This window comes from Diadema antillarum, unplaced genomic scaffold (assembly GCF_040938485.1).
Source record: "Diadema antillarum isolate AM-2024a unplaced genomic scaffold, OU_Dant_1.0 seq00000329_RagTag, whole genome shotgun sequence".
Taxonomy (NCBI): Eukaryota; Metazoa; Echinodermata; class Echinoidea; order Diadematoida; family Diadematidae; genus Diadema; species Diadema antillarum.
Window position 1 is genome coordinate 428974 of NW_027271346.1, and position 24857 is coordinate 453830.

The 24857-nt window shown below is 41.1% G+C and overlaps 1 protein-coding gene across 1 annotated transcript in view; it reads right to left on the reverse strand.

Moving 5' to 3' along the window:
- Positions 1 to 24857, reverse strand: part of LOC139730716 (26S proteasome non-ATPase regulatory subunit 11B-like) — a 286575-nt gene that overhangs the window by 250955 nt on the left and 10763 nt on the right. The window contains exons 2-3 of the mRNA XM_071641582.1: positions 8352 to 8453; positions 4835 to 4959 (exon numbers count right to left, since the gene is read on the reverse strand). Of these exons, the coding sequence (XP_071497683.1) occupies positions 4835 to 4959; positions 8352 to 8453 (227 nt within the window). The remainder of the gene's footprint in view (positions 1 to 4834; positions 4960 to 8351; positions 8454 to 24857) is intronic.

The window sequence follows — 24857 nt, forward strand, 5'->3', positions numbered from 1 at the left end:
CATAAAGATACCTTGAACCATTTCCGAGATATGGAGAAAAAAGTGAAATTTTAACATATTCTCTTGACCTTTGACCTCACAGCCCGAAACTCTCTCTAGAGAATCTATATTGGGAAGTTCATGTATACACTAAGTTTCAGGAAAATGCCTTCAGGTATTGCATAGATATGGGGGAAATAGTGAAATTTTGAGCATTTGACTTAATAGACCTTTGACCTTGAGCATGTGCATTGAAAAGTTGATAGGCAAAACTTCACTCACTCATACATAATTATGCCACGTTTCATTCAAATGGATACCTCAAACAATTTTTCAGTTACGCTGTCCACAAAATTGATTACGGATGGACGGACGGACGGACGGACTCAAGGACGGGCAACCCAAAACACAATGCCTCTGGCGACACTACGAGGCTGGGGCATAAAAAGCTTGTTAATGTTATGTATCCAAAACTTTTAATGGCTAGATCATGACATGAGATATGATCATGGCAAATTTAATATGAATTAGTGATGGCAATTTTGAGATATTAGGTTCACAAATATTGGCCCCCCCAAAAAAGGAGAATAAAGAATAGAGACTAATACATAGGTGATTAACTGATTGTGTATCGCCAAAAAAAGGGGGGGGGGGGAGATGATACAGTATCTGCTAACTACTGTGTATTTCATCTTAATAATTTGAACACTCATCCCAACAAACCATATTAATTCCAGCCATCCCTGGTGATAGGTCATCTGCTAATCTGCAAATTACAATGTACAACTTCTCATCAGAACTGTCCCACCCTATCAAATGAGTAGGTGGTAATGTTAATTTCATCCTTTTGCCCCCCTCCCCCCCCCCCCAAAAAAAAAAAGCGGTACTCCCTCGGGTGCAAAAGTTAGTCACTATAGACAACTGTTACGAATATTTTACACTTTGAACCTTGCAGAATATCTATGCAATAAAATTCAAGTGTTCTACTTCTGGATCTTCAAATAAGCTTTGAAATTTATGGGGTTTTCACCCTTCTGGGCCCCTATGGGACTTGCCCAGAACCACAATGTAACTTTCTATCTGCTACCTTGGAGAATGATCCCTTCCATATTGTGAAAATCTGATCATGCAATTTCAAGAAGACAAAAAAACAACAACTAGAAATGTCGCTATGGCGACTGGTATGCCTCCGCCATAATGCATGGTTCTCCGAACACATTATTGTAGCTATAGCACAATGTCTTGACAATATGTGATGACGGTTTCACATAACTGGCAAAATATTAATATGACAGGTTTGTCACAAATGCATTGAGTGTTCACTATCCTTGAACTAGGTTTATTTGGATGAATGGCTATACTGTCCAAGGGTGCAGGTATTTGGGGATTTGAGGATTTGTACCCAACTTTTGATCCTTTTATACATGTAAAGAAGAAGTGAAATTTAGCACTTTCACTTGACCATTGACCTTTAGGCAAGAAACTTCCAAGAGAATCTGTATTGGGTGATATGAATACACAAACTTAAAGTTTCAAGAAAAATCCTGCAGGCATTGCATAGATGAGAGAAATAATGACATTTTGATGAGTTGACCTTGACCTTTCATCGCTGACCTTTGACCCATGACTCCTAAATTCCCTACATGATCACTGCTAGTCAGTACATGCATACAGTAAGTTCCATGAAGATACCTTGAAATATTTGTGAGATATGGAGAAAAAAGTGAAATTTTAACACTTTCACTTGACCTTTGACCCTTGACCTTTGACCTCATGACCCAAAGCTCTCTTTGGGGAATCTTTATTTGGTAGTTCATGTACTGTATACACCAAGTTTCAAGAAAATACCTCCAGGCATTGCATAGATATAGGGGAAATTGTGAAATGTTGAGTATTTGACCTTGACCTTTTGACCTTCGACCTTGAGCATGTGCGCCGAAAAGTTGATAGGCACAACGTCACTCACTCATACACATACATGCCAAGCTTCATTAGGATACCTTAGGATACCTCTAGCAGTTTTATACGCTGTCCACAAAATTGATTACGGACGGACGGACAACCCGAAAACATAATGCCTCCGGCAACACTTTGTAGCGGAGGCATAAAAAGAAATCACTGTTATTACCAGGGTCCCATTCAAACTTGTTACACAATCTCCTTTGATGCCCTGTCATGAAAAACCTATATTCTTCAACTAACAGAGTACACAATTTATAATGAACACTGCTACAACAAGATATTGGTTATTACTAGGAAATTTTTGTGGTCCCAAATTTCCTTCCACACATCGTAAAAGACTACTCTTATAGCGAGATCAGCTATTACAAAATATCTGCTATAAAGAGATAAATTTTGTGATTTCCAAACAAAGAAAAACATAGTTAATCAAACCTGTTATAGCGAGTTAAAGCAAATTTTTTTGGGGGTAAAGCTTTTACTTCGCCTGAGCGATCTTATACAGCTCTATGCATACATGTATCGTCATGATGTAGCACGTGTGAGGCAATCTGATGCTGTGATTGGCTCTCTACTAGGGAATTCCCAATCTTCACTGCTTCATACAGCATGACTTGGCTGTACTTTGTCTGGATCCAGAGAAGCTTTTTGAAACTTACTCATTTGCCCTTGGCCCCTGGGAGCCACATGAACCACTCCTAAAACATAATTGTATCCCCCAATACCCTAATATGATTTCTGGCAAGTTTGATTCAATGAGATCATCAATTTATAAGTTTGCAGACAATACATGATGACAATACACACTTGGACTATAGGCTACTTGATTCCTTGGCTGCTGAGAGCTGGAAAAAAATAGACAAAATGCCTTCGAAAAGCCTTAAATCACAAACAAGGCACGTGCCAAATTGTGTCTCGCCAATTCGCTTACAAGAAATTTATATTTTTCTTACTCCCAGAAGTTCATTGACCCGCCTGTGACCTTTGACCTTGTGGTGACCTTCAACTACCCAAGGGACATTTACCATCCAAGTTTGGTCACAAACAGACAAAGGGATCAAAAGTTATGAGCCATAATCGAAACGCGCCAGAAAAACTAGGCCCTAAAAATTTAACCCCTTTCTGTGACCTTTGATCTTGTGATGACCTTTAATTTCCCAAGGGACATCTACCGTCCAAGTTTGGTCACAAACGGACATAGGGAGCAAAAGTTCTGAATCACAATCAAAACGCGCCCTTAAAAACTTAACATTGGGCCCTAAGAATTTGTTGACCCCTGTCTGTGACCTTTGACCTTGTGATGACCTTCACCTCCCCAAGGGACATCTACCATCCAATTTTGGTCACAAACAGACACAGGGATCAAAAGTTATGAGCCATAATCGAAACGCGCCAGAAAAACTTAATGGGCCCTAAAAATTTGTTAACCCCTTTCTGTGACCTTTGACCTTGTGATGACCTTTAATTCCCCAAGGGACATCTACCGTCCAAGTTTGGTCACAAACGGACATAGGGAGCAAAAGTTCTGAACCACAATCGAAACGCGCCCTTAAAAACTTGAACATTGGGCCCTAAAAATTTGTTGACCCCTGTCTGTGACCTTTGACCTTGTAATGACCTTCACCTCCCCAAGGGACATCTACCATCCAAGTTTGGTCACAAACAGACAAAGGGATCAAAAGTTATGAGCCATAATCGAAACGCGCCAGAAAAACTTAATGGGCCCTAAAAATTTGTTAACCCCTTTCTGTGACCTTTGACCTTGTGATGACCTTTAATTCCCCAAGGGACATCTACCATCAAAGTTTGGTCACAAACGGACATAGGGAGCAAAAGTTCTGAACCACAATTGAAACGCGCCCTTAAAAACTTGAACATTGGGCCCTAAAAATTTGTTGACCCCTGTCTGTGACCTTTGACCTTGTAATGACCTTCACCTCCCCAAGGGACATCTACCATCCAAGTTTGGTCACAAACAGACAAAGGGAACAAAAGTTAGAAAAACCCAGAAAAACTTAATGGGCCCTAAAAATTTGTTAACCCCTTTCTGTGACCTTTGACCTTGTGATGACCTTTAATTCCCCAAGTTACATCTACCGTCCAAGTTTGGTCACAAACGGACAAAGGGATCAAACGTTATGAGCCATAATCAAAACGCGCCATAAAAAATTAACATTGGGCCCTAAAAGTTTGTTGACCCTGTCTGTGACAGTCTTGCAAGTAAACTTTAATGTATGACCTCAAATGACCTTTGACCTTTTCATGTGACCTCTTATGGCACCATAACATGAAGGTACCCCCAGTGCATCCATCACCCAAGTTTGATTGCCATTGTAGCAACATGTGTCGAGTTACGTGTGATAAGAGAGTCTTGCAAGTAAACTTTAACGTATGACCTCATATGACCTTTGACCTTATCCTGTGACCTCCAACGGCACCATAACATGAAGGTTCCCCCAGTGCATCTATGACCCAAGTTAGGTTGTAATCCAAGCAATTTATGTGAAGTTATTTGTCAAAAGAGAGTCTTGCAGGTAAACTTTAACATAGAAAAGAGAGTCTTGCACATACTCTTTAATATATGACCTCAAATGACCTTTGACATCATCACATGACCTCTGACAACACCATAACATGAAGATACCCCTAGTGCTTCTATCGACCAAGTGTGGCTGCCATTGCTGTAACAGTTGCCAAGTTATGCATCATAAGAGAGTCTTGCAGGTAAACTTTAACATTTGTGACGGACGACGGACGGACGGCGGACGGACGCCATTTGGATCCCTTAGTCTCGCCTTCACCTCCGTTGGGCGAGACAAAAAAAAGGGAAGCAATGGACATTGATATAATAATAGTCCTCGAGTCAGAACAAAATTGTATATGGCGGTAGACATACCTCTTCGCCTGTTCCAGCATTCATATCCAGGAACAAGTCTACAAGTGCACGGACTAGTTTTGCAGCCTTAGCCTTGCTGACCATGACCAGAAACGGGCGGGTAAATTTGATGAGTCCTCCCAATTCTCAAAGAAAGAGAGAAGAAAGAAGAAGAAAGAAGAAAGAATGAGAGTACAAATATTTGCAATATTACAGCTATCTAAACAACTATTTCTATGATAGATAAGATACAGCGATTTGTAGATGAATACAATTGTTAGCAACTGCTAGCAGCTACATTTTTATCACGCCAAGAGCTAACAAGAGACCCAGGGGTCTCGCGCTCACATGAGTATTGCAAATTCACCTTCCAGGTATTTTTGCAGACTCTTAATTACCTGAGTAAATTGGAAACTTGGGAAGGGGGCAGCTTTGAGAGCTGGGGGCATGGTGTCCATTTACATATTCCATCACTCTGATAAAATTACCTGCCAAGTACATTGTACTTTACACTGTATATGCCGTTAATTTTGCGAATGACAAGGTCACAGACATTTTCGTGAGATGTTGTTTTCGCGAATTGACGCCGACGCTTACGTTAATGCTCTATTAACAAAGCGCATGGAGGCATTTTCGCGTGTTGCTAAATTCGCGATCCAACTGTGATTTGCGAAATTCACAAAAATTAAACCCTCGCGAAAATAACAGCTTATACAGTAGAAGGTTGGACTATGCAGTTTGGAAAAAAAAAATACTTAAAGCTCTATCACCTCCGATTCTAGAAAAGAATGTTATTGAATATTTCTTAAATCCAGACCAAAAATAAGTTAGTCTGATAACAAAGAGTAAAATCTTACAAATTCAATGGTGTAAAAATTCCACTGAAATTGGATGAAAAATAACAAAGTTATGAAATTTTGAAGAATTGCTTATTTCTGCAAAACAGTTCTTGTACAGTGGATATGAATATGCCAATGAATGAGCTGACCATGTCATACCCTAACAATTTTTCCATTGCTTGTGTACAAAAAATGACAAAAATTCAATGTTTTTGTCATTGAAGTCTGAAACATGATGTTATTCCTGGTTGAATAACTTCAGAATAGTGTTCAGTTAGATAAATCAGGATTTGAGCCTTGGGCATAATTGTGTTTGAATGAAGAACTGGATATTCCAAAATTGTATGTACAAAATGTACGGTAAGTTGTGAGGGGGGGGGGGGGGGCTCCCCTGATTCTGCAATGAACAAATTTGGAACAACAGTCATCAATATACTGCCTCATTGTATTAACTCTAATAGCTCAATCCCTTCTGGTTCTAGAGAAAATCTTTAAAGATTCCTTACTTGGTAGGGGTGGAGTGGGCCCCCCTGGGGCCCCCATGTGGGGCACGGTGCCCATTTAAACTAGAAATGTCGCTACAGCGACTGGTTATACCCCCGCCAAACAACATTTCCTAAGCTTTGGTCAAAACAACATTTCATAAGCTTTGGTCAAAAAACTGAGGAAGTAGTTAAATCCGCAAGATCTTTCCTTGATCTTCTGCCATTAATATGCCGTTACCATGGCAACATACTTTCGGGTACTGTCGAAAAATGCGTCTTGCACATCTACAACCAAAGGCACACATCTGTACCAAGTTTCATGGAAATTGGGCAAAAACTGAGGAAGTAGTTTGCAACACAAAATTTTCCATCATTTTGGCTCATAATATGTGAGCTGTTACCACGGCAACATACTTTTTGTCGCTGTCAAGAAATGTGTCATGCTGACCTATATCCTAAGACAAACATTCAATATGAATTCCATGAGAATTGGAAGAACACTGATGAAGCAGTTTTGCCATGAAGCATTTTGCCCTATATTTTACCAATAACATGACGTTATCATGGCAACGCACTTTTTGCCACTGTGGAAATATGTGTCTTGCACATTAACATATTCAGATGAACATCTGTACCTAATTTCATAAAAATTGATCAAAAACTGTGGGAGGAGTTCGCGACGCAAGATTTGTACCCATTTTTGCCCATAATATGCCGTTACCATGGCAACGTACTTTTGGGTACTGTCAAAAAATACGTCTTGCACATCTACAACCCAAGGCACACATCTGTGCCAAGTTTTATGGGAATCGGTTGAAAACTGAGGAAGTAGTTCGCGACGCAAGATTTGCAACGGACCGACCGCCCGACCGACCGCCCGACCGCCCGACCGCCCGACCGACCGTCCGCTGATTCCTATATACCCCCTTCAAACTTCGTTTGGCGGGGGTATAACAAATTGAGATTCTATCCCGCTAGTGATGCTACCTGCCAAGTTTGATGAAAAGTCATCATGAGGTAGAAGATGAACATGTACAAAGTAGGACCTCTCCCCACCCCCTTCCCCTGAGTCCCAAGGGGGGCACCCCTGATTCCAACATGACCAAACTTGAAACTACAGTCATCAATGTACTAACTCATAGTATTAACTTAGCTCTATCACTCTTGGTTCTAGAGAAAAAGATTTTTTAAGATTCCTTAAATTTGGGGGGGGGGGGTTGGGGCCCCTGGGGAGCTCCCCAGCTGGGGCATGGTGCCCATTTGAACAAATTCAGATTCTATCCCTGTAGAGAGGCTACCTGCCATGTTTGGTGAAAATCAGTCATGGGGTTCTCAAGAAGAAGATGAAAATGTAAAAAGTTTACGCATGATGCGCGATGGACGCCAGATGAGGAGGGATTGCAATAAATAACTGTAGCTCACTTTTAGCCTTTGGCTCAGGTGAGCTAAAAATCTGCAAAACCTGGATCGATCAATAAAAAGAACCTGTGAGCTCGCAGAAGTTACTCCAGTTGCTGGAACAAATGCAAATGCATTGTTGGATAACGCATGCAGGCTCTCCTACTATTACTCATATGCATTGTGTACAAGTGTAGTCTCTTTTAAGACATCCCAAATAATATACAATGTCAAACCTGTAGATCTCTAACTTTTCCAGGTACATCGAAATACATGATCACAATTAACCCTCCTTTCATCTTATGCAATGTAATCTGTGAAATTCTGAGATTTTACCATGACCTTTGCCAACTGATTTTTATCCATTTCTTCACTGAAAGTATAATAATTAAAAAAAAACAATTCACTTAGATTACAAACTGTAATTGTAATGCTCACTTCATGTACAGTTTTAATTTCATTTTGTTAAAATGACATGAATGACAAGCATCAAAACAATTAATTGTAATCAATCCATCAATCATTCTGCAAGATAAATGAATAAATGATACATGTACCCATAGACTCCAGATTAAACAGGAACAGTAAATGTGATTCATTAAAATATATTGTAGTACATCTAAGTAGTCACAATTCTTGCTGCTCAAGATTTTCACTTGACAAAATGGCCTTTTTTGTTTCTTTGTTTTTTTCAGGGTGATCCAAATTGTTAAATGAGTAACAGCTAGTGAATCAAAACACTGCCAAATTAGATAGATCCACAGTGGCCACCTGCCTACACAGGCCAACTTTTATGGTAGTACACCAAATTCTTACCATCTGCTTGTTTAGACTTGGCGAGAAGCTTGCCCAGCTCTAAAATACTCTGCTCCTTCACACGCACTCCCTCTTCATCTGCCGCTGGCACATCTTGTTTCACTGCAAGTAAAACACCGGTACCATGAAAGCATACCCACCTGGCAACATTACAGCAAATCTCCCATCAAATACATCGATATCAACAATGGAAGTAATAATAAAATATGTGACCCGCTCAAACAAAAGAATCTGAAAGTCAAGGGAGGTTGATTTTCTGAAAATGACATGACATTATCACCTTACTCTTCCGCTTTAATTTATAACACGACTCATAACAGTACTCGGGTGTTGAGATATTGATGATTTTATGTGACCATGTCGAGAGGTCTAGGAAATCAGCATTTCGAGAAAACAGCCTTCAAAGTTTTCTTTCTGACACAATCATGATCAAGGGGAGTTAAGACGGTTCTCACCTCTTCACAATAGAAGGTCCCCTCATAGCAACCTTCGCGATGTTCATTCAAGCTTAAAGCCAGCGGTTTATGCATGACCAATCAGTAACCAGGATGCCATGCACAGACCATTAAGATTACTCCCTCGTTGCTAGGGGCGGAGTCTATCTGTGGCACCAAATCCAAATCTTCAGACATGTTTCTGTTCCGTTGAAAGTCAGAAAATCATGGCCCAGAAAAATGCTACTTTCTTGCCTTTCCTCTGATTATTTGGGTTCAAAATTTTGGATGATAATTTAGGTTCAAAATTTTGGAAGAGAATATAAACATTAGACTACAACATTATGCCAACATTAGAAATTTGATGGTTTTGACCGATTTTGATGATCTGACTTCAAACTCAATGTTCTCTGCTATGCTGCCAGTATCTTTCGGATCCTTTTGTTGTGGCGGGTCACATACACATTATACTACATTACACATTCTTCAACTCTAGAGCAACATGTGACATGAATCAAATATGAGTTAATTTTAGTTTATAGTACAGAGTTTCGAGCACTGGAAAAAAACTAAATACCCTGATTCTTCCCTGATTTTTCCCTGATAATGTCTTCAAATTCCATGATAATTATTTCAACTCATTTCCAGTTTCACATGTTTTCTATGTTGTTGCAGTGAACTATTTATAGTATAAAACACTGGTCATCTAATGGATATTGTTTTGATATGCAACAAAATATAACAGAGTCTGACTGACAACTTCGATTTTAGGGTCAATCAAAATCCTCTGACTTTTCCCTGATTTGAGGCATTTTTATTGAATTTCCTGACTTTTCCCTGACTGGAAAAAAGTAAAATAATTTTTCCTGATTTTCCTGATGGGCTGGAAACCGTGTTGCAAGGGAGGATTATTTTTGTCCTCCCTGCCAATGCAGAATACATGATTGATCATCATACTGTATGATTATTAGTCACATCAGACTGCCATACAGTACAAATGTACTTCGGGGGAATGGTAGCGGTAATGTATACAATTAATATATTCACTGTATTGTGCAAATGCATATTTTGCATCTATGACATGTCTAAAAGTGGTATCACAGTATGATCGTATCCATGTGTTGTCTAAATGTTTTCTCACAGACAACTGAATCAATATAAATGCATAAGATTGTACATTTTTTACTTTTCTCTTATGTATACATTGTATAAATTTCCTTACAGGCTCAAGGAAATACAGGAGAGTAGAAATTGAATCACAACCCATCCCCCTCCACTACCTTCACAAAGGTTGCACAAAGTTTTGCATAAAGTGGAGGAAGTGGAGGGCGGAGGAGGCTAACGAATGAGGCAGTACGTGTAGCAATGGCAAGGTGGAATGAGATGTGAAGTACTGTTCAGAAGGGGTAGAGCAGGGTCAGGTTTCGTCAGGGTGTGTGATGGTACAGCAAGCAAGGCAGGAAGGGTAGGAGGGATTTGGCAGTGGAGGTTGTCAAGGAGAAGGAGGAGGAGCACCAGTTTGCAAAAGCTGCACAACAGGGGGTGTATGTGGACTTGGTGGGAAGGGGTGGAGCAGAGGAAGGTGTTGTGGAATGTCCTCTGGAGCTGTGTGCTTAATGATCAGCTCCACCGTTGATGTTTTGCCTTCACCAGTGAATATGAAGAGGTGGGGCATTTTGGAGGATGATGGATGTAGGGTTTGCAAGAAAGCAAGGGGGTCGCTGGAGCATTATATACTGTCAGTGTGTGGAGGCTTATTGCAGGCCTACATATGGAGGCATAGCCAGGTGCTGAAGGAAATGGGAGGGAGTGGCAAGGGTGGCAGTGGAGGCGAGAAAGAAGAATGTACCCACTAGGTGAGAGGAATCTATTTTGTAAAGGAGGGGTCAGATGCAGTAAGAGAAAGAAGGGCCAAGGGAATAATGTTGGAGGAATGTTAGTAGCGGGGGATGATTGTAAGGTGGGGTGGATAAGGGGAATCATACAGTGCCAGAGGAGGTGACGGTGACTGCCCTGCGGCCGGACATGGGATGTTGGTGGCTAGGTCTGTGCACAGGGTGGCAGTGGTGGAACTGACTGTGCCGTGAGAAATGAGGATGGATGAGGTAAGGGAAAGACAGTTAGATAGGTATGCTGAGTTGAGGGAGGAGGGTGAGAAAAAGGGGGGTGAAGAGCAGAGGTGCATACCAGTACTGTGGAAATTGGGTGCAGGAGATTTGCTGGACGATCGGTGAGGAAGTAGAGTGATGGGAGTAGGTGGTAAGAAGGGGGAGAGGTGGGTAAAGAGGATTTGTGGAGTCAGCGGAGACAGGATCTGCATGGATTGTTGAGAAGGCGTCGGGTGGTGGTGGTGATAATAGTGGTGATTGAGAGTGAAATAGTGGGAAGGTATCGATGGCGTGAACCATTGGCTGGAGGATTGTGGTGACACCTAGGAATTAGTGATGGTGACATTGATAGTCCCATGACTATTAGGGAGCTGCTGGGAAGTATTCTGAGATGCCACGGGAGTGACTGTCTCTGGGAATCACAAGTCTTTTAAGCTTCACAGAGTAGTGGTATTGATTACAACCAAGTACAGTGAAACCCCGTTATAACGAGTTCAGTTATAACGAGGAACCGCTTATAACGAGGTGATCGCGTCGGTCCCGTTTTCCTTTGCGTGTAAACCTATGGCAGAACGAATCGGTTATAACCAGTTCGCTTATAACGAGATTCCGGTTATAATGAGGACAATTTTGGCGCATCATGATAAAGAAAAACATAAGCAATTTGATCGGATATAACAAGGTTCCATTTCTTGACTAAATTGTCACTTTCAAACATGCAACAAACGAAACATTGAAAACCAAATTCACGCTATCTACGTCTTTTTCCCGTTTTGCGGAGAACCGTTCCTTCCATATTTTCTTCTAAACCACGCGATAAGACACAGGAATGCCTTCCGATGTTCCTACTGAATTATTAAAGATAATCATTCGATTGTCTTTTTCGCGAGATACGCGTGCGTGATGTTAGGTCAGACCACAGCGCAACGAGGAAAAAACTAGAACTATCACTCATTGTGATTAATATACCTCCACCCACAACTGAGGAAATTAGCTCAACCAGGATTTTTAAAAACTTTTTAATGAAAAAAAAATATTACCAAGGCAATGCACTGTCCAACAGTAAATAAATGTATTGCTCACTGTTAGTCAAATGTCCCACATCTCAAGTCGGAGTGCTCAAAAACTGAGTGAGCAAGATAAATAAACTGACGATTTCTATGGTTTTATTAAAAATTGTATAACCAGGGCGCAACACAATGTTGGATATTAAGAAAAAAATGAAGTTTTGCACAACTATATATCATAGCCATCACATGTGCCAAATTTCAAGCCAAATGCTAACAGGATGAGGGGCTTAGTTGAATTCACAATATTAGTGTATCATTTTCATTCAAAATATACTGTTACCATGGCAACACATTTTCAACACTGACAAAAAGAGTTTTTGCACATCTAGGTAATGTAGAGGTAACATGTGCCAAATATGAAGCCAAAATGCTGTAAACATAGAGAGTTAGGATCTAATTGAAATGTTTGTATGATTTTCATTCAAAATGCACTGTTACCATGGCAACACATTGTTCAACAATGATGAAATACAAAGTTTGCATATCTCTGTACTACAATGGTTGCATGTGCCAAATTTCAAGCCAAATGCTCAAAGACTGAGGGAGTTACCTGAATCCACAATATTTTATATTGATTTTCATTCAACTATGCTGTTACCATGGGCAACACAATGATCAACAATGACGAAAGGTTAAGTTTGCACATCTACATACCATAGTGGTCAGGTGTGCCAAATTTCAAGCTAAATGCTCAAAGACTGAAGGAGGTTGGCGAAATCCACATGCTTTTTGGTGAAAAAATGTTGTTACCATGGCAACGCATTGTTCCACAATAATGACAGATTAAGTTTGAACATCTATCTGCTATAGTGGTCACTTGTGCCAAATTTCAAGCCAAATGCTCAAAGACAGAGGGAGTTAACTGAATCCAAAATATTTTGCATGATTTCATTCAAAATATACTTTTACACCATGGCAACACATTGAACAACAATGACCAAAGACTATAATACATTCAACAACACTATTCACATGTGCCAAATACAAGCATAATGCTCAAGACTGAGTAGTTACCTGAATTCACAATATTTTTGTATGCATTTTAGTGAAAAGCTGCTGTTACCATGGATGGCAACCCATTGTTCACCACTGACGAAAGATTAAGTTTGCACATCTATATGCTATAGTGGATGCATGTGCCAAATTTCAAGCCAAATGCTCAAAGAGTGAGGGATTTAACTGAATCCACGATATTTTTGTATGATTTTCATTCAAAATATGCCGTTACCATGGCAACGCATTGATCACCACTGACGAAAGATTACCTTTGCACATCTACGTACCACAGTGGTAATGTGTGCCAAATTTCTAGCTAAATGCTTGAAGACTAAAGAAAGTTAGCTGAATCCACAATATTTTTGTATGTTTTTTGGTTAAAAAAAGCTGTTACCATGGCAACGCATTGTTCATCACTGACGAAAGATTAAGTTTGCACATCTATATACTATAGTGGTCATGTGTGCCAAATTTCAAGTCAAATGCTCTAAGACTGAGGGAGTTAAATGAATCCACAATATTTTCGTATGACTTTCATTCAAACTATGCTGTTACCATGGCAACACATAGATAAAAAATGACGAAAGAGTAAGTATGCACATCTACATACAATAGTGGTCACATGTGCCAATTTTTAAGCCAAATGCTTAAAAACTGAAGGAGTTAGGCTAATCCACACGTTTTTGTATCATTGGTAAAAAAAAAATCTGTTGCCATGGCAACAGATTCATCACCACACACATCAAATGTGTTTTGCACAAATATACATTACATCGATCGCATATCCCAACTTCAAACTGAATTGCTACAAAACTAAGAGATTAGAGCAATCCACAACATTTTGTAAGATTTATATGAAAATCTTCCGTTGCCATGGCAACGCATTATGAAATACTCATGAAAAAGGTCTCTTGCACATCTGCCTGTGATAGCGGTCACACATGCCAAATTTGAAGTTGATTGCTCAAAAAATGAGAAAGTTGTTCGATCCACAAGTTTTTATGAAAATATGCCGTTGCCATGGCAACGCATTATGGGATACTAATGAAAAAGGTGTCTTGCACATCTACCTTTGATAGCAGTCACACATGCCAAATTTGGGGTCAATTGCTCAAAAAATGAGAGAGGAGTTCGATCCACATTTTGCTAGATTTTTTTAAAATTTGCCGTTGCCATGGCAACTCATGCAATACTAACGAAAAATGTGTCTTGCACATCTCCCTTTGATAGCAGTCACACATGCTAAATTTGGGGATAATTGCTCAAAAAATGAGAGAGTAGTTCGATCCACAAGTTTTTTACAAAAATATGCCGTTTCCATGGCAATGCATTATGCGATACTACCGAAAAAGGTGTCTTGCACATCTACCTTTGATAGCGGTCCACACATGCCAAATTTGGGGTCAATTGCTCAAAAAATGAGAGAGGAGTTCGACCCACAAGATTTTGCAACGGACCGACTGCCCGCCCGCCCGACCGACCGACCGGCCACCCGACCTCAGGATGATTCCTATATACCCCACCTACACACTATGCGTGAGTGGGGGTATAAAAAGGATAACTCATTCAAAAACTTTTCATGTAGCGACACTTGTGGCCAAAAATGGACAATTGGAATGCGTGTTTATCTCATCATTATAATTATCCTTTCCATTTTTAGTTCCGACTTCCAGTTCTTTTGCTGGTTAGCAAATATGAGTGCGGATGATTAACGTCTAAATAATTAATGAAATCATCGCGATCCCGCCGGGTGACAGTAGCGTAAAAAATTGTTGAATAACGCATGTTAACCTACTTAATCGGTGTTCAGAAAAAGAAGCAAACGCATTTATTAGTTTGAAAAGATCTGAATTTGTTCATTATCATTTAACAAATGATAATTTGAATATGAGTGGTTATGATTAAAGCCAACATGATTATTGAAATTATCGCGATCCCGCCGGGTGATGGTAGCGTAAAAATAGTTGAATAACGCATGTTAACCTACTTAATCGGTGTTTAGAAAAAGAAACAAACGCATTTATTAGTTTGAATAGATCTGGATTTGTTCATTATCATTTAACAAACATCGCCATCTCGCTGGGTGACAGTAGCGTAAAAGATAGTTGAATGACGCATGTTAACCTACTTAATCGGTGCTCGGAAATAGAAACAAACGCATTTAATAGTTCAAGAACGGAATCAATGTACAAAACACGAAGAGATTTTTGGAAGAAAATAAAGAATGCATTATAAATCCCTTCGGGCGCAACGATCATTCATTGTATAAAATTACAGCCGAAATGATTCATGAAATTATCGAATTCCCGCTGGGCACCAACAGTGTAAAATACCTCGCAAGTGTAACGGTAAACAACGCATGTATGTTACTCTGAAATCATCGCAATCTTGCCAGGTGACAGTAGCGTAAAAAATGTTGAATGACGCATGTTAACCTAAATCAGAAAAAGAAACGAACGCATTTATTAGTTTGAATAGTTCTGGGTTTGTTCATTATCACAATTTTAACACTGCATTTCACAATGAAGATTTTTCTTTCTTTCAGAATGGTCCACCAGGTACAGATTTGCGTAAAAAGGATCACAACCTTCCACATTTAGTCCTGTCGCATATTTTTCAAGAACGAATGTACAAAACGCGAAGAGATTTTCGGAAGAAAATAAAGAACGCATTTTTAATCCCTTCGGGCGCAGCGATCATACATTGTACAAGATTACAACCGAAATGATTCATGTAATTATCGCATTCCCGCTGGGCACCAACAGCGTAAAAAATACCTCGCATGTTACGGTAAACAAGGCCTGTATGTTACTCTATATGCGCTGGTGCTTAGAAAAACTTCACAAACAAGATTACAATAAAGATTTAACTCATTTCAGCCCCTACTTTTTCGTCTAATTCACAAATAATTTCCCTTTATTCTCTCAATAATAATGATCCATAAAATGTGTAATAACAACGCAAAGGATGTTCTTCAATTTCATATACATGTATATGATGTCGTGCCTATGTTTTTCTTTGTTTTTGATGCATACGGATATAACGAGGTACCGGTTATAACGAGGTTATATCGCCGGTCCCACGGACCTCGTTATAACGGGGTTTCACTGTACATGTAGTCAATCAGCAGATGCAATGATCTCATCACCTCATAAAAGTCTCCCATCAAACTGTATGCATATCTTTGCATGAAATCAATAAGAACTCGTAAATGGGGCAATCCACGTCAAATCAACTAAATAGCTTGTAACCCAACTCCTTTCAATTTTCAAAATGTTACCCCAATTGTCTGACAGAGGATTCTGAAATATTTTGTCTCAAGGTCAAATGGCTGCTAAGATAAGGCCTCCCTTAGCAACCAAGGTGTCGTTGAACCGAATTTAAATAAAATTTGCTATTTTTGATTGACTGGTGCAGCCAAGTATGAGTTATATTGTTCATTTTCTGTAAATTGGAAGAACTTTATGGTCTTAAAGGGAACGCAAACTCAAGGAGCAATATGGATTGAGTGAAAGCAGCAACATTAGTAGAACACATGATCAGTGAAAGTTTGAGGAAAATCGGACAATCGATAGAAAAGTTATGAATTTTTAAAGTTTTGGTGTTGGAACCGCTGGATGAGGTGACTACTAGAGGTTATGACGTATGAGTGGACAACAATACAAAGAAAATATAAAGGATATTCAACAAAAATTCACTTTTCTAGCATTATGAAAGAGCACTTGACTAACCACTTTCAAAATGCAGGGGGAATAATTGCTACCCTTAACATATGTCAGTATCAAGTTGATGGAATTTGTAATTTTCATGAAAAATGATTTTTTTGTGTGGAATTTTCTTTATATTTTCTTTATCTTGTCCACTCATACGTCATAAAGACATAAAGATTGCATCTAGAAATGCAAGGACATTATTGGCTTTATTGACAGTATCATTGATGTGTTGGGTCCACTTCATATCAGAAGTGATGGTTACACCCTTGGAAGTACTTCACAGATTCAACAGATTCAAGAGGGGCATTATTTAGATGATGTACACGTGATGCACCTTTCTTCTTTTCCTGGATATTGTCAAAACCTTGCACTTATCTGTGATCAAAACCATCATCCATTTTTTTGCCCAGTCACCAATTTTGTTTAGGTGCTCTTGAAGATTTTGCATATATGATGTTGATTGTCAATGGTCATGTAGGAAATTGCATCATCGGCAAAAAGGCGAACCTTTGATGCTAGACCATCAGGTAAGTCATTAATGTAAAGCAGAAAGAGGCAAGGCCCAAGAACTGACCCTTGAGGCACTCCAGATCCTACCGCTATTGAAGAAGATTTAATACCATCCAAAACGACCCTCTGACTTCTTCCATTGAGAAAGCTTTGAATCCATTTCAGATTTTTCCCCCTGATACCGTAGTAGTCCTATTATACGTAATGCACTTGTCAATGTAATGATGCACCCCACTACCCCCGGACATGGGTGTGTCATAGTCATTTTTTGACCAACCATACATGGTTTTTGATGCACACCAGTCACTTTTTGGCAAACAAAACGCTGAAAGTGACGCACACCACAGTCACTTTTTTGACAGACAACACGTTGAAAGTGACGTACACCTCGGTCACTTTTTTGACGCACATCCTTGGTACACTTGACGCACATCCGTAAATACTGAAACGATTTTTGCATACGTTTTATTCAAGCAATTTCATTTTCTTTTGGTTCGTAAACATAATTTGTAAAAGTTTCGGCAAGTTTCCCTTACCCTGTAAGTATGGTTGGGTGTTCATAATACCGGCCACCTAACGTTTTTCTATCAATAGAAACGTGAAAAATCTCACAATTTGCCTGAAATTTTACTCACGTGTGGAGAAAATACTCCGGATTCACAAGCGCGCACTAAAAATGCGATCTGAGGTACGCGCTCTAGATGGCGGCTTCGAACGCGTGGGGTGTCATTTTTTCCGCACTCAGTTGCCCTGTTCATTTCAACCGACCACCCTGACAATACGTATAAAGGGCACTTAAATGCGTTTTTTCGACAGGCCGCTGCTTTTTTCTAGCCCTCATTTTTTCCCCAATAATATTTGAATATATTATGAATCCTTCGATATTACTTTTGAAGGACTGTTTGATGAATTTGAATTGATTTTCATTAGGAAACTTTTCATCGTAATTGAAATAAATTAGACGAGTCGGTTTGTTTTTTCACATTCATTTCTCGTTTCTGCTTCAACTCGTACGACGGTCGTAGTGGGCGACAAAATAATTATGTCATGTGTACTGTGTAACGTGTGTGCACGATCGTACAAGCGACGGTGACAATTTTGCGGTCAAAATCATCAAATTTACTACGGAAGGATACTCTACATCTAACAACGAGTCAGCAAAGGTAGGCCACTGCCGGCCTAGTTATATGTAGTTACACGATAAATCTTATTCGATTTATTCGATCTTATTCGTTAATTCAAAGGGAATACTTATTTGTTTTCGCCTCATTTTTTACTCGGTAGCGTAGCCCAGTGAAGAATCGAACACCGTTGCGCGTAGTCCCATGCGTACATTTTCTTTCTGTACGCGCAATGCCATTATAATGCGCGGTCGGTAGATATGGACCCGGTCGGTGTGTTGAACACCTACCATACCGTCATTCACTGTAAATCACTCTGCCACAACGATATTCCGTATGTATTCTGTGCATGCAATCCATACATGACTTGTGTGCAGATGCGCTGTGTGTGCGCGGCCATTGCTAGCCAGGTTGAATGCAACACATGGACGATGTAGTTTACGTTCGATGAGAAATCATCGTGTCTTTTAGAGGCAGAAAACAATCGACTGTTGATCATAAAATATACTAAACTGGCAATCAGAGCAACTTCACCGTTCAGAGATCATTCAAGTTTTTTGGAATTTGAGAAATCACGCAATTTTGTCGAGCGTGAACCCACACAAGAACCTCTCTACTTTGAGACTGTTGATCAAGCTCTCACCAATTCTACATAACATGTGGCTCCTACGTAGCTGGTGGCTCCAGCCAGGGAGCTGCCTCCCTGTGCTCTAGCTCAGCACGAAGCATGCATGGCTTTGTACTACTAGTAGATGTCACTCACACCGTATAAGCATGATAAGTTTTTGTATTTTTCTTGGGACATTTGACTGACTTTTTTTTTCATGATAGAAGGGATGTAGTAATCATTTCCATACTTACTAGTAGGTAAATATTTGTGGTGCACAGCTAGTCTGTTTTATGCTGTTCTTTCATGCCAAAATAAAGACCAAAAAAAATAGTACATTCCAAGGGGGTTGGTTCGATTACTATACTCTTAACCGCCTGTTCCCACCTATACCTATACTCTGGCCCCAATTTATACGCGCGTGCAAATTCCTTTGCCCTGTGGTTTTGTCTGTCACATGGGTGTCAAGTTTCCCTCTGGCTACTATTCACATTTTTTTTCATGTCGTTGTTCAACCAGGGAGGGCCACCTCCCTGGTTCAACTGTGAACATTTTGCTTCGATAATCACCTCACAAGAGATAAGTATAGTCATGTTTGTTGCTAGTTGTTTGCTGTTTGTTTTGTTGTTTTTTTATCACTCTTGTGATCGTGGCCATGATGGGGAAAGAGTAGGGTGAGCCAAGTACGAGTGAGAGTGGACAGGGAGAGGGAAATCGAAAGATGGAATCCTCTGCTCACGATTTGTCTCTTAACCGATGTGTTGGCTCAGTGAGTAGAGCGGCTGCCCTCACAATCGGGAGGTTGTGGGTTCAAACCCCGGCCGCGTCATACCAAAAGACGTTAAAAGATGGGAGTTGCTGCTACCTTGTTTGCCGTTCAACAGTTGAAAAGGTTAGAGCAACGTCGATCTGGCGCTGGCACTGACTTAACTGAGGAAAACCGCGATCGAGCATCGCTGAGTGGACCAGTCGTCCACGGCCCGAGCATCGGAGCCATGCAGCATGGCCTGATCAGTACTTAAACGAGAAATGCAGTCTTCGTACTCTCATATTTGCCTCCTATCTTCCATTTTACTCTCTATACCGTACTCTATCTCCTGATTCAATGGTTACGATACGATGTATATGAAAGTTTGCAATACAACTTTGCTGGTAAACCAAGTTCAAGTTTGCAGAGTACACATATCAAGCTCATAAAATACATTTTGATGTATTAATTTCTATCTTCACAAGTTGATGATGTTAGATATCCTTACATACAAGTACATGTTTAACACAGTGCATGGATTCATATTCCACTGAAGTTTGACATGCAGAACATAATAGAAAGATTAAACGAGAACTTACCTGTTTGAAGTTTGATCTTTATTTTATGAGGGAGTTGGAGAAAGAATTCACAGTGAGAGCCCGCTCAACGCGCGCGCAGTCATACTTCGTAGCAACAAGATGTGACTTCTGTCAGAGTGGAAAGATTGAGAACTTACTTGAAGTTGATCTATACATTTTGTAATAGTATTCATGCCATGGGAAGGGAGAGGAGGGACTGTGAATTCTTTCTCCAACTCCCTCATAAAATAAAGATCAAACTTCAAACAGGTAAGTTCTCGTTTAATCTTTCTATTTTATTTTGTGAGTTTACGCAAGAACTCACAGTGAGATTTTGTAGCACAGAAGTCACATTTGTTCCAACTGAACAAACTCAAGCATGCACAATGGCAAGCAAAATGTAAGCTCGAATTACCTGGGTCTGAGGCCATTATTCCCTCACAATGAGCTGTGACAGGCACTGTCCCTCTTCTTGTAGAGGTTTGTCGTAGAATTTACGGAATGTTCGTTCTTTTGACCAGCCTGATTTTGCGAGGATCAGAGGAATAGGTGCATCCGCCCTGTTTGCTGCTGAGCTAGATGCTGCTCGGGTTGAATGTGCACTGAACATTGTGGTGTCAATGCCAGCGCCAGTCATGATTTCTTTGATCCATCGAGCAATTGTCTGTGCCGTTACTCTCTAGAAAGGCTTGCGAAAACTAATGAAGAGATGACTTTCCTCTCCTCGGATCTCTTTGGTTCTCCGAAGGTAGGCCTTAATGTATGTAACTACACACAAACGTCTGTCTGGGGGGTACGCTTTCAAAAGTACGTCCAATCCAAAATTCCCAGGTCTAGACTGCTTAAGATGTTCATTAACTTTGAATGACACCATAGATTGTTTGAGAATCATGCTGTCTAGATTCAGGCAATGCAAAGTCTGTACCCTCTGGGTGGATATCAAGGCCAGTAACATGCACAGCTTCATCGTTAATTGCTTCAAGCTAAGCGAGTTAGCGGGAGCTAGACTTCTCAAATATCTAAAAACAATATTCACGTCCCAAATTTCCGAATACCGCGGCCTTGGGGGCCTGAGCTGGAACACACCTCTCATAAAACGAGAGAGAAGCGGATGAGTGCTGACAGTAAATTGTTCATCCTCTAACACTAGAAAGGTAGCAAGTGCACTCCGTGCTGAGTTAATAGCTGAATAGCTCAAGTTCTCTTCATAAAACATGTGTGTAAAAAACTCCAAAACAAAATTAATCTTGGCATGAAGGTGACTTTCCTTCTTAAGTGTACAAAACTTTCTCCATTTCCTTATATATGTACAATACTGTCTTTGGGTTGATGCCCTCCAAGATGCTGCCAAGATGTCCACCGTTCTGCTGCTCATGCCAGAGTTCTCGAACGGCAGCTTCAAAACCTGCAACATAACAGATCAAGGCAAGCGTGTAAAGGGTGCGGTTCCCCAGATACTGGTTGCATAATCAAATTCCCGTGTCTAGGAATTAAGAGTGGTTCATCTTTAAGCATTCTCCTCATGCGAGGAAACCACGCTTGCGTAGGCCAGTTTGGGACAATCAAGAGACCATGTGCCTTGTCGTTTTCTATAGTTTGGAGACATTTGGGGATGAGGCATAAAGGATGGAATGCGTAGAAATACAGATCACCCCAATTCAAAGTGAATGCATCCACAGAAACCGCATCTGGGTCAGGCAGCCACGTAACGTACGCAGGCAGCTGCTTATTGAGTCTGGACGCGAAAAGATCAATTTGGGGAGTACCACATTTCTTAGTGATATCAGTAAAAACTTTCTTATTCAGCATCCATTCTGTTCTGTCATTAAAATGACGAGATCTCCTGTCTGCTTCTGTATTGTCACGACCTGGTAAATAGGCTGCTGTGATCCAGATATTCCTTTCCTTACACCAAACCCAAATGTCTCATGCTGCCCTGTCGCAGGCTCGAGATTTAATGCCTCCCATATTGTTCAGGTAGGCTAAAGCTGTTGTGTTGTCAGTTCTAATGAGCACATGTGTATCATGCAGGTGGCCGCAAAATGACTTCAAACCAAGCCCTGCAGCTAAGATTTCAAGATAGTTGATTTCATTGTTTTGAGCATGCACTATCTCCTGATCATCCCATCTACCGCCAGTTTCACTGCTTAAATCAGTGGCACCCCATCCTTGCCCACTGGCGTCAGTACGTAGCTCTAAAGCTGGCCGATCTCGACTAATTGGTGCCGACTGGCAGTGAATGTTATTGAACCACCACATTAACTCCTGTTTAGAAGCTTCAGACAAATTCATAGGTCTATCAAAATGCCCTTTGCTTGATTTTAGTGCAAGAATTTTGTCTCTTTCTAGGTTACAATAGAAGAGGGGGCCATATTGAATAGCAGGGAAAGTAGCAATCAGTTTCCCAATGACCTGCGCCACCTGCCTGATAGTAGGGTTTTGTTTCCCTAGCAATTCCGCACATACTGCCCTGATATTTTGACATTTCTCATGCGGGAGCGTTATAGTCATGCTTTCCGAATCCAAGATAAACCCCAAGAATTGGAGCCGTTGCTGAGGCTCTAGGATAGATTTCTCTGAATGAATGACAAAACCAAGGTCAGAGAGCAGTTTTGTGGTTGCTTGCACCGCTTCTAGTGCTTGTGATTCAGTTTCACCGATTATGAGAGTGTCATCTAAATACCCCACAACCAGGTGGCCTGCCTGTCGCAGCTTTGCGAACACCGGCTTCATAAGCTTTGTGAAGAGCCTAGGCGCTGTACTAAGGCCATTGGGGAGTACCTTAAATTGCCAACATTTCTCGTGCCAGACAAATCTCAAATACTTGCGATATGAGGGGTGAACAGGGACAGAGTAGTAGGCATCTCGAAGGTCGATTGAGGCAAGGTAACAACCAGGGGAAATTAGGGTTGTAGCTGTATGGATGTTATCCATTTTGAAATGCTGTACATTCAGACTGTCATTGAGGTCCGATAAATCTAAAATTAGGCGTATGTCCCCATTTTTCTTTGGGCGTGTAAAGATATTGGACACAAATTCTCCAGCCACATGCTGGCATTCTTCGATTACGCCTTTCTCGGCCAGTTTTCGAATTTCAATGTCAATCTTGCTCTCCTCAGCATTACCCACTCTGTAGTGGTAAGGCGGTTTACCTCTATGAGGTGGGCTATACGCCTCTTGAAATTCAAGTTTGTAACCGCTAATTGCATCAAGTATGAAAGGATCAGTGGTAATATGATTCCACTGTTTGCTAAAATGCCTCAATCGACCCCCAACGGGCAGGTCTAATGGAACATCTACATGTTCAATGTCAAAAACTGACTGTACAGTGTGAGTAGATTGTGTATTTCCACAACAAGAGCTAGGCCTGCAACTTACCTCCTTGGGTAGTGCAGTTACTTTCTCCGTGACACAGTGTTTGGCTTGGCTGGGGTTGTTGTCGAGTAGCTCTGCCCCCGGTTGTGCGCATGAGCTGGAGGTGGGCGAGTCTGCGTGTGCGGGGCTGAATGTCTGTATCCCCGCTGCTGCTGGCCTAAAAAAGGCCTGGATGTATCGCCAGCTGCGAGCCAGCCTGCGTTCCGATATTGCTTCCGGCTGAATCCACCGCTGGCCGTGCGCTTGTATGGGTGGTACGGCTGATGAGTAGATCTCTTAGCCTGGCCTTTAACCACACTAAAGGCAGCCCTATTCTCCTCCTTGAGATCTTTTACACGTTGTCCCAAGTCATCACCGAATAGAAACGCGGTCACGGGCGTAGTAGGCTTGCACAGATGTGCGTAAGCAGCGTTCATATCGGGCTTGATCAGCTCCTTTCTCAGGCAATTCATCTCGTAATTGGCATTACAGAGTAAAGCGAGTGCGTCCTGTTGCGCCTCGTTCAAGTCAGTAGGAAGAGTTTGTAGGAACGCACACAGCCCGCGGGTAAGAGATTTCTGTACTCTCTGCAGCTTAACGTCTCTGCTGCGCGTAGTCTGTGTCACATTATCCCAAATCACTGGATTGACTTTAGGGACTAGTAAGTTGGGGCAATTGCTCGGTGTTGGGTAGTTTGCCACTGACTCTTCCATAGATTTTTCCTCCAGACAATGGGAGATGAGATAATTTGTAGAATTTGCCAATTCGTCATTGAAAGGGTCGCCCACACAGGCAGAGACCGCAAATTTTGCAGCAAAGGATGGCACTTGTACTGGCCGCCCCGTGAGCTCTGCGGGTGCGTAACCCGCTGCCGCCGCAGGGAAATCGCATTCATCCCCACTGTAGCTGCTGCCGCCGTGGTCGTCGTGCAGCGTACCGCGTGCTTGCGTACTATCGTCTGTAGCACACACATCCATGCCCCCAAACGGCACACCTCCGTGGTTTTCTGCGGTACAAGCCGTGCCAACATGGCCGGCACGTAGTTGCTGTTGTTGGATACGAGTAGGCTGAGACGGCAGTATTTCCATGACCTTTTCAAACATGGATTCGAGTTTAGAAAGGCGGGAAAGCACCTCCGCGTCCGTCTTCTCTTTAGGGGGAGCTGCCTTCTTACTTAGGCCTGGTTTGGTGGGTTTTTTAAGGGTTTTCCCATTCCCTTCTTTCTTTGTTGGAGCCTTAATAGCCGGCGAACACTTGGGTTCATGAT